Source organism: Mus musculus, chromosome 9 (genome assembly GCF_000001635.26).
Source record: "Mus musculus strain C57BL/6J chromosome 9, GRCm38.p6 C57BL/6J".
NCBI classification, from domain to species: Eukaryota; Metazoa; Chordata; class Mammalia; order Rodentia; family Muridae; genus Mus; species Mus musculus.
In genome coordinates, this window is record NC_000075.6 from 45,040,178 (window position 1) to 45,054,385 (window position 14,208).

The 14,208-nt window shown below is 45.2% G+C and overlaps 1 protein-coding gene across 2 annotated transcripts; it reads left to right on the top strand.

The window, feature by feature from the left end:
• The first annotated feature begins 2,166 nt into the window (after nt 1-2,166).
• On the top strand, nt 2,167-13,866 carry Mpzl2 (myelin protein zero-like 2). 2 transcript variants are annotated; one of them, NM_007962.4, is made up of 6 exons: nt 2,167-2,617; nt 3,523-3,689; nt 3,976-4,186; nt 6,987-7,134; nt 9,475-9,547; nt 11,701-13,866. In NM_007962.4, the coding sequence occupies exons 1-5, from the start codon at nt 2,560-2,562 to the stop codon at nt 9,536-9,538; spliced, it is 648 nt and encodes a 215-aa protein (NP_031988.2). In that variant the 5' UTR covers nt 2,167-2,559; the 3' UTR covers nt 9,539-9,547; nt 11,701-13,866. The 2 variants fall into 2 exon arrangements, with proteins under 2 accessions (NP_031988.2, NP_001344656.1); NM_001357727.1 differs by having other exon boundaries at nt 11,704-13,866.
• The last annotated feature ends 342 nt before the right edge of the window (nt 13,867-14,208 follow it).

A 14,208-nucleotide genomic window follows, 5' to 3' on the forward strand; every position in this document is an offset into this window, starting at 1 on the left:
TGCTGAACACAAAGCCAAAAACTTGACCTGGGCTGAGGAATGGGATCCGGGCAGCTGTGCCCCTCAGAGCAAGGCTGGCTGCCAGCTCTCAGGGCATCTGGTGACTGGGGAGGAATTCCTCTGCTTGGACAACAAGCTTTCTATTCTGTTCACTGCCTCCTGCCCTGATTCCTCACCTGCTGTTTCAGAGTGTTCTTCGGTTAACTCCACCTCTCACTGAATTTTGCAATTTGCTGTCAACTTAACCTTTCCCTGGCTCTGTCTGTTTGGAATGGCGTTTCTCTGCAAAGTCGAAAGCCAACCAAGATGAAGTTTTCTTTAACTCGCCCCCCTCCCTACTCCCGGGGTTCCTGGAGCTGACCCTTTTCTGACCTACCTACAGGGAAGGCTACATCTGCCCACCATGTAAGTGCCACTCAGCAACCCAGAATTTTCAGTTTGGGCTGCTCAGAATCACCTAGACTCTAGGTCCTAGAGGCTGGCGAAGGAGCCAGACACTCATTACAGGAGCGCTTTGGTGCCAGCACGCAGCTGACCTCCCTCTGGGGCAGCCCCTGCGCTCCCCAGAGTAATGAGTAGGTTTGGGCGAGTGTCTGCCCGTTTGTTCCATCTCTCCTCCACACTTTTCTTTTTCCTTCATGTCAGTAATTTACCCCTCTTTGGGTGGAATGCTTTTATTTTATCGCCTGCTCGATAGGACCCAGGGTCCTGGGTACTCACTTTGTCCTTGAGCTGCTAGACCCCTAGCCTGACGTTTCTTTATTTTTCTACCCAGTCTGGCCCTTGCTTCCCTCCTAGCAGCACCCTTTTTACCGGGGTTCAGATAGAAGACTGTGGTACGGATCACGGAATAGTTTCTAGATAGCTAATCCAGGGATAAGGGCGATTCAATTGTATTCAGTGTCCCATCCCCCATCTAGCTTACTTCTTTAAAAATTTAAATTACATTTTAACTAGTCTTTCCCTCCCTCTCCCCTCCCCCACCCCGTGTCTCTGTCTCTCTGTTGCATGTGTGCATGTGCACCATAGCGCGCGCGCGCGCGTGTGTGTGTATGTGTGTGTGTGTGTGTGTGTGTGTGTGTGTGTGTGTGTGTAGGTCAAAAGGCAGTTTTCAGGGTTTGATTCTCTCCTTCTACCACGTGGGTTCCTTAGACCGGACTCAGGTGGCCAGGCTCCTTGGCTTGGTGCCAATACTTATGTCGTAGCCTCCACCCACTTTTTAACTGCATTCGGTCTTGGTTGCCTCTGTTTGCCAGCTTGCTGTTGTGCCTCTTACCAGATGAAGCCCTTTATCTCCGCGTTTCAGGCCTCTCAGATAGGTGGCTGTCCTCAAAATGGCAGTTGAAATCTGGGGCACAGGAAAGGTTTTCTTTTCCTTGAGAGTTCACTGATCACCCCTATCAGGCTTTTGGTTTGTGGGCAGGGAACTCACGCAAGTCAGGAAGCTTCCCATGGGGCTGTGGGTGTAGCTCCGTGCCAGAACACTTGCTTAGTAAGTACAAGGTCATGAGTTTAGTCCTGAGTATTGCCAAAGCTGGGCAGTGACTCCCCAACTTCAAGGTCCAGCCTGGGCTACATGGTGAGACAGTCTCAAACAATAACATAGAACACACAAAGATTATGGGCAATTGCTTCCCTCCTGAGCGTTTTTTTTTTTTTTCCTTCCAGTACAGGGTTTCTCTCTGTAGCCCTGGCTGTCCTGGAACTCACTCTGTAGACCAGGCTGGCCTCGAACTCAGAAAGAACTCAGAAATTCGCCTGCCTCTGCTTCCCAAGTGCTGGGAGTAAAGGTGTGCGCCGCCACCGCCAGGCTCTAAGAGGTTACTCTTTACGCTGTTAAAATGGTATTCCTTTCCATAGGATTGTGGAGAGAAAAGGATGCCCAGAAAAGTCCTTTGCAAACTGCCCTAAGCTGGGAGAAAGGAGCAGGGGAGTTGCTCTGAGCTGAGAAAGGAACCAGCATTGAGACTTGGTTTCTTTCTGCTGAGTCTCAGGAGAGCCTGTTCACACCAGAGGGTCTCAAGGAATTCCCAGAACTGATGGGTGCGGTGAGTCAGGCCCTAGGCTGATTCCAAGGACAGGAATCACTGCAAAACTTTCAATGTTCACTTCCTAGGCAAGACTAAAGTCTGTTTTAAAAGGGTGTGTGTGGGCCAAGTTCAGAGCAGTCTGGGACATTTCAAACTGGCACCACCTCCTCTGGCTGCTTGTGAGGCCATCCGGAGGCCAGGGCTCGGTCAGATGAACGGAAAAGTAAAGAGAGGACCGCAGAGTCTGAGACCTTTGCGCAGAGGGCTGGAGTGTGGAGAGGGGCGGGAGGGAGAATCAGGAGGAGGGCGCTGGGTGCGGAGGCCCCACCTTTCATTCCAGAGCTGTACCGGCCGGGGCGGGATGAGTCACGACTGGTTGGCTCCGCTGTGCGCCTTCCCATAGGTGAGGGACTCGGACCTCTCCGTGGGTAAACTGTGCCGCCTGCTCGTCCTAGCCTTGGCCTTGGTTGGGTGCTGGAGTCCTGGGTCTGCCGGGTTTGGCCTCTGGGGCCACGACTGGCTTTCCCTGATGTATGGCAAGAGCCCCGCGCTTGTGCTTCCACTTCTCCTGAGTTTACAGCTCACAGGTAAGAACTGGCGGGCTTCTAGGATTTTCTACCATTGCCGCCCATTCTGTAAAGACAGAGCTCATGGCTTGAAGAAATCTCAAGGGCTCCGTTGGGAGATCGTGCCCCAACTGCAATTCGTTCTAGTCCAGACTTCGCCGAAACTTCAGTTCGGTGGGTTGCTTTGGGGCAGTACTTTGGGCAAACAGGTTTAGGTGTGTTTGGCCGCCCGTGATTGAGGCACACAGAGGGCTTTCTGATCTCAGGTTACACACCATCTTTGTGTGGCTGCTCTCAACCTCGGGCTGCTGGCTAGATTTGGCCCTTGGATTTCCGTGGGAGGATTTTGTCTGCGACTCCCTGCAGCACCAGAGAGCAAACCTGGATTGTCAGAGCGAGAGTCCCGCTGTGGTTTTGAAGCTGTCCCAACCAATGCACGTACCAGACTTGTAAATAAGCCACGTGGTGTAAGGCTTCCAGGGGTGCAGGCAAGCGCAACTGCTGGGGTGGATTGACCTGCAGGCTAGCAGCAGCCCCAAGTCTACATGTAGGAAAACTTCCCTGCTTGGAGACTTCTTTTTTCCACAAAACAAAACAAAACAAAAAAACATACTGTGTTGCTTGATCGTAATACGCCACGTCTGACCAACGTTTGGATTTTTGTTTCTTCTTTCCATCTCCTTTGCTGATGTTTGTAGTTTCTGGTTATAGTTCTGAAATTGGTGCGGTAAGGCTGTGAAGAAAGTGAGAACACCAGGTAGTTTTACCTCTAATTGGCCCTCGGGATGGGAGGGTCAAAGCTGTGTGCAGGCAGGAGTATGTAGACTCCTGGTGAAGTGAATTTGAAGGTTGGCTTACTTGGAAAGTGTCAGCGTTTTTTTCTCAATGATACACCACTGTTAACCTCTTCCTTCCCTCCATTGCAGCCCTTTGTCCTACAGAAGCTGTGGAAATTTACACCTCCGGGGCCCTGGAGGCAGTCAACGGGACAGATGTTCGGTTAAAATGCACTTTCTCCAGCTTTGCCCCTGTGGGAGATGCGCTAACTGTGACGTGGAATTTCCGACCTCGAGATGGGGGTCGTGAGCAGTTTGTAAGTAGATTCTTGTCACCTTCCAGAGGACTCTTGACAAGAATGCATTGTGGCAATCCTTCCCCCCCGCCCCCCATCTTTCCCATGTTCGGCGCATGCGTGGGGTTAAGTGGGGACCCAGTTCTTGGGACAGAGAGTAACAGGTCTAAGAAAAGGGAAGCCAGAGAATATTCCAAGGAGCTGGATCATTGGTTAGACCTAATGATGCTTCTCTTCCCACCCCCCGCCCCCATCTCGGCCTCCTGCCCGGGATAGAGAAGGAAAGATGATCCGTTCTCCTCTGTAGGTATTCTACTACCACATGGACCCCTTCAGGCCCATGAGCGGACGGTTCAAAGACCGGGTGGTCTGGGACGGAAACCCCGAGCGATATGACGTCTCCATCTTGCTCTGGAAGCTGCAGTTTGACGACAATGGGACATACACCTGCCAGGTGAAGAATCCACCTGATGTTGATGGTCTGGTTGGGACGATCCGGCTCAGCGTTGTGCACACTGGTAGGTTTTGGGAAGTGAAATCTCTCTCTCGCTCTGTCTCTCTCTCTGTCTCTCTCTGTCTGTCTGTCTCTCTGACTGACACACACACACACACACACACACACACACACACACACACGCACGCACGCACGCACGCACGCACACACGCACGCACGCACGCACGCCATCCTTTGTGAAGCTGGATGGGAGAGGAGGAAAGGCTTTAGGTCTTCAGAGCTGGGAACTTCAGAGACTGAGGAGTCCTGGGGTGAAAAAATAAAGACTTTGTTTGGTTACGGAAAGAGACAAAATAATACAAAGAAATCTGAGGAATCTGTACAAGAATGGCCTTGAGGTTGTAGAAAGGACAGGAAGTGACTGATAAAGACACTCACAATAGGCCTGTTCATCCTTTCATTTATTCAAGATGCTTATTGGGTACCTGGTGTGCTAGGCACAGCCCAAAGTGCTTGATACTCTAGCTCATTTAATCCTGACACATTCTCCATAATAGTCACCAGTGTTTACTCAGGACTCCCCACTGTCAGGGGCTTTATGCTGTACATTTTTTAAAAAAATTCTCTTAAAAACAGTTTTAAGATCGTTATTTTATGTGCATGGGTGGTTTGCTTGCATATATGTCTGTGTAACACTGAAGTGCCTGGTGTCCTTGGAAACCAGAAGAGGGTGTCAGAGCCCCTGGAAATGGAGTTACAGATGGTTATGACTGACCATGTGAATGCTGGGAATTGACTTGAGGACCTCTGGAAAAGCAGCCAGTGCTCTTAACGGCGGAGTCATCATCTCTCCAGCTTCATCTTACTTATTCTTTACACATCTTGAGTCTGTTATATATTTAATGTCTCCCATTTTACTAACGAGGAAACTGAGGCTCACCAAGTGTAAGTCACCAGTTCTTGTAGTTAGTAAATGAAGTCATGTCAGGTTCACGCCCAACCATCTCAGACTCTCAAACTGTTCTCCAGCTCGTGTAGTGGGTTCCTGTACTATAAAAACAACCTAGGAATGATGCCAGGTGACAAAGAACTTGGACCACAGCACTTCTGAGTCGGAGAACTGCAGTTGCGCCCTGGCTACTTGGGTATCAATTATACACACATTTTGCTTTTGTCATCATCTGTAGGGTGATAATAATATAACAAAGATTTCTGTGAGGACGAATGATGCAATGAACTTGTAAAGTCTTTCAAACTCTGAGTTGTACTGAAAATTATAATAGTAACATAGTAAAATTATAATAGTAACTGGGCAGGCACAGTTTTATTTTATTTTTTTATAAGCACTCAACAAATGGATAGTGTGCCGGGCATGGTGGCGCATGCCTTTAATCCCAGCACTCGGGAGGCAGAGGCAGGCAGATCTCTGAGTTCAAGGCCAGCCTGGTCTACAAAGTGAGTTCCAGGACAGCCAGGGCTACACAGAGAAACCCAGTCTCGTAAAAACAAAAACAAAAACAAACAAACAAAAGAAATGGATATGGTTATGTCTAAACATAGGAAGCTGAGGTTCCATAAACAAATAAATAAATAACCCAGGTTACACAGACAATAAGACAGAGCTAGCTCTCTCTGGGGTGTGTGTATACCTTGCTATTTGAGAAAAGATCTCTCTATGTAATCCAGGCTGATCTCCAACTTGAGAGCTTTCTGCCTCAGTTTCTTAAGAGTTGAGGTAGTATTTATTCCTCACACACCACAGTGTTCAAAACGTCTTAATCTGTCACATGGTGTGATTGTCTCCTATTACTCCTTCCCAGTTTAGTTTAAAACTACTGTTTTAGGCTTTCCTCCCAAGAAAGAGCCATGTTGTCTACATCAGTCCTCTGAGTACTGAAAAAAGTAATGTAATATTTTCAGAAGTCAGGGTTTTTGTTTTTTTGTTTTTTTGTTTTTCTAATATCTAGGCCAAAAAAAAAAAAATCAAAACCCCAAAACAAAAACAACAAGCAAACAGCAGCAGCAACAACAACAATAGTACACCCCGCCCCCCCCCCCCCCCCACACACACACATACAATCTAGTAATCTTTTAGCATATAATGTTTTGAGAGCCTACAGGAAACTGTGGCCCTGTTTCTGTATTTTAAAAAATGGAGGTACTCCCAAAGAGACTGCCCATTCTCCATGCTGTATTTTGGTGTTTTGCCTGCATGTGTATCTGTGTGCCTGGTGCCTGCGGAGGCCAGAAGAAGGCACTAGATTCTGGGAGCTTCATCCTTTTTGATAGATTCCAGGCTGGAAAGTCCTGGGATAAATATTCTCTTGATGTTCCATCTGGACGTTGGGGCTTATGGCTTTATTTCCTGTCTTCCCTTTCATTTCCATTATAATGACAGGAGCACAGTAAATGCTTTAAAGCCTGGGCGAATGGATGACTGAATGAGGGGTGAGTAGGGTTGTCCAGGACTGAGTGGTGCATAGGTCTGACAAGATTAGCAAAAACTTGAATTACTGGACAGTTCAAGTGACTCAAGGGTTCTCAGTACTTGGGTGTCGTCATCATCACCTGGAAAACATGTCCAAACATGGATTGCTGGATTTACCCCCAGTGCTTCTGGTCCAGCTCGTTTGGGGTGGGGCCTGAGAAGTTCACTTCAAAGCTCCCCAGCGGAGCTGTCATGGCTTCTGGAGTCACACTAGAGAAGCCCTGATGGAGTCTGTGTGGGTTTCCCACTGCTGCCAAAGGTCACGTGGTCTTCATAAAAGCAGGAGAAAGGACGAGTCTGGTCAATGATGCGATGCATTGCCACTGTGTTTAGATCTCACCTAATTAGCTGACACCTTGTCCTTCTCTCCTCACAGTGCCCTTCTCTGAGATCTACTTCCTGGCCGTGGCCATTGGCTCTGCGTGCGCACTGATGATCATCGTAGTGATCGTGGTAGTCCTCTTCCAGCACTTCCGGAAAAAGCGATGGGCGGACAGTGCTGATAAAGCCGAGGGGACAAAATCGTAAGGCTGAGCAAACGCTGGCGGGAACCCCTGCTCACACTTTCAGGGTGGGCGGTGCTTGGGATCTTTCAGTGGGGCCAAACAACTGTTGAGCAGTTGATTTTCTTTTTGACCAAATGTATGAGAGGTTTCCCGTTCATAGGACAGGTAAGTTAGCGCATGGGTAGTGACTTTACAAAAGGCTTCTTAAAGGGGCTGGAGAGGCGGCTCAGTGGTTAAGAGCACAGAATGTTTTTGTAGATGATCTGGGTTCTGTTGCCAGCACCCACATCTGGTGGCTCACAACAGCCTGTGATTCCAGCTCCAGGAGGATGGAACCCCTCTGGCCTCCAGGTGGATGGTCACCATCTGTGACCTTATGTGCACACATTTGCATTCAGACAGATACACACACATGCTTAAAAACAAGTTAACAACAGCAATGGAATTCAAAAGGTTTCTTAATTTTACAAAAGATCTCACCACAGAATTTCATTATTTTGTGGGACTTGGGAGCTCTAAAAATATGCACATGCGAAGCTTTAAAAATATCCTCTGTAAAGTGAAACGCACGTATAAGGGGATATAGGGTGAGGCGCTCAGCTGTCCCTGAGACTCAGAGACGGGAAAGTTTGCTCTGCGGACAGTAAGTGCTCAGCAAACATTTTTAAATTAAGATAAAATTTATAAGCTACAAAATGCACCCATTTGGGCCAAAGAGATGGCTTAGCAGTTAAGAACACTGGTCTCTGGTAGAGGCCTTGGGTTTGGTTCCCAGCATCCATATTTACTCTCTACCTAATTTAAGATGTGACTCTCTCAGTGACCCTGCTGCTCACTGATTGGCTAGACTGGCGGCTGTCTAGCAAGCCTCCTCGCCTCCCATTCCTGGGACTAAAGGGGCTGACTACTCCAACAAGAGTCTCACAGCGAGCAGTTTACACACTGAACTCCATCACTGGCTTTCATGTCTGTATGATATCCCAGGATTACGGACATACTACATATTGTTTGTATGTTCAGATGATGGAGACAGTCTGTCCCCCCCCCCTTTTGGTTATTATACCGAATATCAATCACTACAAACATATTCTACACACATTTTTACATACACATACTTTCAACTCTCCCAAAAATGAAAGAAGAAATATTGTCAAGTCATTGATAACTATTGAATTTTTTGGAGGAATTGACAAAGTGTTTTGTATGGGCACTAGAATTTCTACACTTAGCTGGTGTGCTGGTACACCCACACCTTTAATTCTAGCACTTGGGAGGCAGAGGCATGTGGATCTCTGTGAGTTTGAGGCAGTCCTGTTCTACAAAATGAGTCCAGGACAGCCAGGTTATACAGAGAAAGCCTGTCTCAAAAACAAAACAAAACATCGCCTAAACCCATAAAGTTCTACATTCTCACTTTTGACTATGCCCTCTAGTGGACATGAGGTGGTATGTCAGTGAGAGTTTTGGTTTGCATCCCTGTGATATCTAGTGGTGCTCGTCCTATCTCAGGTGCTTAGCGCTGTTTATAGATTGTCTCTGGAGATGTATTTGTTCAGATAGTCCGCCCACCCTTAAACTGAGGTGGATGTCTCCTTCTTGTTAAGCTGTAACAGTTAGATGTCCGGCCCCTTTCAGCTACTTTACCTGCAATTGCTCCCCCTCTCTGGGTTCTCTTTGCTCCTTCTTGAACACTATCCATTAAGACACAAGAGTTTTCTTTTTGGATGAAGTCCAGCTCTTCAAAATGTTTCATAGTCTTAGATACATTCTTACAGTTATGTCTTTGGTGTACTTCCGGATAGATTTTTGTGTATAATTAAGAATCTCAATTTGTTCTTTTGCATGTGGATTTATAAGAATCCCCTAGAACTGTTCATTTATTTTAATTAGTAAATAGTTACTGAAATAAATGTAATTGATTGTGAAGCATCTAAGGGACCCATTGACAGCATTCTGATTTGAAGAGAATATAATTGATAAAGAGGATTTCTAGGTCAACCAAAAAAATCTTTTTTCCCTTTTTTTTTTTTTTGGCAGAGGGGTAGCCATTAGAAGTCAGACACCATGGTAGAGCATAGATAGGTGTGCACTTTAAATGCCCATGGTACTGTATTAAATCCCAGGGGAGTTATCTTGCATTCTGAAAAGTGAGTTTGAACTTGTAGGTCACCTGGGGGCATCGGCATTATCATTGACATGGCCCTGGCAATTTAGTTCTCTGCAACTTGAATGGCTCTCCAGGCATATGTAATTCTTCCCAAAGCATGGGCCAGGGTACCTTACCTGGCGCTGCTATGGGACCTGCCATCTTCCCTTCCTCCCTGATCACCTGACATGACTTCTGCTCCTTGGTTACAGAAAAGAAGAGGAAAAACTCAACCAAGGAAACAAGGTCTCTGTTTTTGTGGAAGATACAGACTAACACTTCGAGGTAAGGGTCATATTTAGGTGCCTTCTTTCTTCAGTTTGCATAGCTGTTAGCCCATCTCCAACAGAGATCTCTCCGTCACTGCACAATGGCTGAGGAGACTTCCTACTCAGGACAGAGACTCTTGGCCAGTCAGATTAGTCTCCTATTAGCTGCAGAGTTAACTTCTCCTTTCAGAGTACTTTTGTATATGATTAAGGAACCAGGCTACTTCCTTTAATGCTGAGAGGATCAGATGATAACCTTCCCTACCATCTATCTTGTTTTAACTTTGTGTGTGTGTGTGTGCTGTGTGTGTGTGCTGTGTGTGTATGTGTGTGTGTGTATGTGTGTATGTATGTGTGTGTGTGTCTGTATGTGTATGTGTGTGTGTGTGTATGTGTGTGTATGTATGTGTGTGTATGTGTATATGTGTGTGTATATGTGTGTATGTGTGTGTGTGTGTGTGTGTGTGTGTGTGTGTGTGTGTGTGTATGATGGGACAGAGCTCCTCCTCCTTTCTGCCTCCCCAGCGCCTGGATTCTAAGCATGCGTCTCCATATCCACTGTTTTCATGGCTCTGATGACTGAACTCAGACCTTTATTTTAACATGACAACACTTTACCAGCTGAGCTATCTTATCTGTCCAGCTCAATAAATCATTTTAGATGAAAAGATTAATCTCTGATGGTTTGTTTTTTTTTTAAATTTTTTTTTATGAGTCATTTATGTCATGATGGTAAGTGATCCAAGGATCAGAGACATGGCTCGCCGGCTCAGAGCACTTCCTGATTTTGCAGAGGGCCTGAGTTCAGTTCTTAGCACTCACATGGTGGCTTGCAACCATTCATACCAGGTCCAGGAGATCCAGCATCCTCTTCTGAGCTCTCTGGGCACAGCACACACATGGTGCACATACAAATGGGCAGGCAGAATACTCATAAAGTGAAATAATCAGGAAAACATTAAAGAAAAATTAACCAACTAATATCATGCAGTATAGTCTGTGGTATCTGATAGGAGATACAAATTTAAACAAATTACAAAATATTTGGAGTTTAGGCTGGGCATTGCCGCACACCTTTAAATCTCAGAACTTGGGAGGAAGAGGCAGGTGGATCTCTGAGTTTGAGTCCAGCCTGGTCTACTAAAGGAGTTCCAGGACAGCCAGGGCTACACAGAGAAATCCTGTCTCAAAAACCACCTACCCCCCCGAAACCCAACTAACCAAATCATATATATATATATGTATGTATACACACACACACACACACACACACACACATACTGGATCTGAAAACCATGTAATAAAGAATAAAGAGCACTAAGTAAAATCTTTGAAAATAAAAACTGAATTAGTGGGAGAGTAAACTTAATATTTTCCAGCCGGGTGCAAACCTTTAATCTCAGTGTTTGGGAGGCAGAGGCAGGCAGATCCAGGCCAGCCCGCTCTATAGAGTGAGTTCCAGGCTGTTGGGAGCCGCCCTCACATTTGCCATTATAAGATGGCGCTGACAGCTGTGTTCTAAGTGGTAAACATAATCTGCACACGTGCAGGGGCAGTTTTCCCGCCATGTGTTCTGCCTTTCTCGTGATGACAACTGGGCCAATGGGCTGCAGCCAATCAGGGAGTAATACGTCCTAGGCGGAGGATAATTCTCCTTAAAAGGGACGGGGTTTTGCCATTCTTTCTCTTGCTTTCTTGTTCTTGTTCTTTTTCTTGCTTTCTTGCTCTCTCTTGCTCTTGCTCTTGCTTTCTTGTTCTTTTTCTTGCTCTCTTGCACTCTTGCACTCTTGCTCTTGCGCTCTTGCTCTTTTGCGCTCTGGCTCCTAAAGATGTAAGCAATAAAGCTCTTGCTCTCTTGCTCTCTTGCTCTCTTGCTCTCTGGCTCCTGAAGATGTAAGCAATAAAGCTTTGCCGCAGAAGATTCCGGTTTGTTGTGTTCTTCCTGGCCAGTCTCGAGAACGCGTGTAAGACCAGGCCAGCCTGGGATACAGAGATTTTTAAAATTTGTTTAAATTTGTATCTCCTGTCAGAAATCACAGACGATATATACTCTGTCTCAAAAAAAAAAAAACCAAACCAAATTTCTATTAGGAGTGGATGATGGCACTGCCAGGTATTCCTCTTAGATTCTTCTCAAGAACATTGACTTTTTAAACTTTTGTATTCCAGAAGCTGAGGATTTTTGAGGACACCATCAGCACCCCTTGAAATCAATAGAAATGTTTCCAGCGATGACCTGTCTGTCGTCCTACAGGTTCTGCAGCACAAACCTGCCCAGATGAGCAACGCCCCTGCCTGGCAGCTTTGGGTTCTGCCTGAGCTACTAGACTCAGACTTACCTTCGTTGCTACGGTTCTATCTAATTCCAGAGTGCAATTGTGTGTTAGCTTTTGCAAACCAAGAGGTTACATATTTGTCCTTCCACATTCCTATGGTGTGTGACTCCCATATTTCTGTGCATCAGAGGGGTAAGAAGCCAACTAGCTTGTCTGCCAGAACATACCTTCTCATATTTTAGTTTCTTTAGAACAGCACACAGGTGTGCTCAGGGGTCTGAAGAGATAGCTCATCTATCCTCTTGCAGAAGATCCCAGTTCAGTTCCCAGCATCCATTTGGTGGCTCACAACCATCAGTACCCAGTTTTAGGGGAGGTGACACTCTCTTCTGGTGTCTGCAGGCACTGAATGCATGTGATACATGCAGGCAGATACCCCCCCCCCAAGATAAAAATAAATTAAGTCATAAAAAGATGAGCTAACCATTCCAGCCACTTTTGATTAATACCAAAATCCAAAGTCACACAGGAAGTCTGATTTTCATGGCTATCTTTAAATGGAAACATCTTGTTTTACTGATTTTTTTTCAGTATCCTAGGTTTATTGTTTTGTCAATTATTCCAAGGTTTATAGATGACAGCGCAAATCTAAGCACAATAATGACAAAAGGTCACAAGAACACCAGGACACCAGCAAGTGCTACCAGGATGAATCTCTCAGCATCACTTTTGTATTTATTTATTTATTTTTAGTCAGGTTCTCACTATGTAGTGCTGGCTGCTCTAGAGCTGACTATGCAGTGTTGGCCTGAAACCTAGAGACACCCCCTGCCTCAGCTCTCAAGTGCTTCACTCAAGGGTGTACCCCCACATCTAGCCCGACTGTAGGTTTGTAATGAGCACAGACAGCGTGCTTGCTGTGTGCTCCCTTTTACCCCCAGCTCAACATTCTCTTCATTTGCAGACTGGAGCCCTTAAGCAATTTATTAGAAGACTTCGTGATACACGATAACTTTAAAAGAAAATAGACTTGTGAAGAAGGCCAACTCAAAGCAAATGACCATTTTTTTTTTCAGTCTTATGTGTGAGAACTGGAAGAGATTATTTAAAATACTTTTGGTTTTAATTCACCTTACTTTAAGGAGAATTTGCCATGGGCCAAAGACTACCTAAATGGAAATAACCAATTTTATTTTTCCCTTTATTTGAGTATAAAGCAAACTTTTCAAGTGGCCTATGGAAAGAAGAGGGATGGCTTTCTTCTTTGTGTCTGGTTACATGGTCTGTGCACACTAGCATTGTTTGGAGAACAGAGACCATCTAAAAGTTCAGGTCCAGGGTGAATCTTTGCGATGTGATGGTTTAGTCTTCACTGACTGGGCCACACAGACTATTTCTTTTTAACAAACTGGAATTTCCAAAAGATTCTATTTCTACATATTGGATCTTGTAATTTTACCCAGTCTTTACAAACAAATTGGCATAATTTAAATATAAATTTTGGTCTTGAAATTCATTCTATACATCTTGTTCCACTTTTTAAAATGCCTAAAAAAGGTTTTGTTTTTATTTCTCTCCCTCCCCCCCCCTTAAAAATTAAGACAGGGTCTCACTACTATATAGTTCTGTCTATCCTAGAACTTGCTCTGTAGACCAGGCTGTCCTTGAACTCAGAGATCCTACTGCCTCTGCCTCCCTAGTGCTAGGAATAAGGGCATGTTCCACCATACCCTGGTCTAAAATTTTGATACCTAGTTTTGAAGCTACAAGTTAGAGCTATATTTTCTCTTGTGAATATAACAACTGGATATTTCTTTAAACAGATGGCCTGTGTATATTTCATATTTGTAATGAAGTAGTTAAAAACTCACAGAGAATGTCTCCAGGGAACTTGCAGCTTGTGTCTTGTTTGAATACTCATGGGATATCAGGTTCTTGTTCAGTGTCTCCTTCCTAAGAGTACTTTTGTACTGTAACTTATTTTTTATTATGCATGAATCACTGTGTAAATAAACCCTTAGTAATAAAGAACTATGATTTTTATTATTTGCTTACAAACAAATCTGCAAAATTCACAACAGCAGTTAATGGAAAACAAGGGAAGATGTTTAACTTTGCTCAAGTTTTCTTGGTAGATAGTAGAGTTAGACACGCAGAGCAATCATTAATTGATGAAATTAATTTCTAGTAGTTTTATATTTCTATAGGCTTCACATATTGCTTTGGAGGACTGGGAAATGGGCAAAATGATAGCACACATTTGGAAGACTCATTTCTTGGACCTAACCCTAATCTGAGTCTTACGACTGAAGTCCAGGTTGTCCTTAGTTCTTCTGCCCCAGTCTTGCAGATCTTGGATTTACAGGCTTTTGCCATCCTACCTGACTTAGTTTGGGAACTT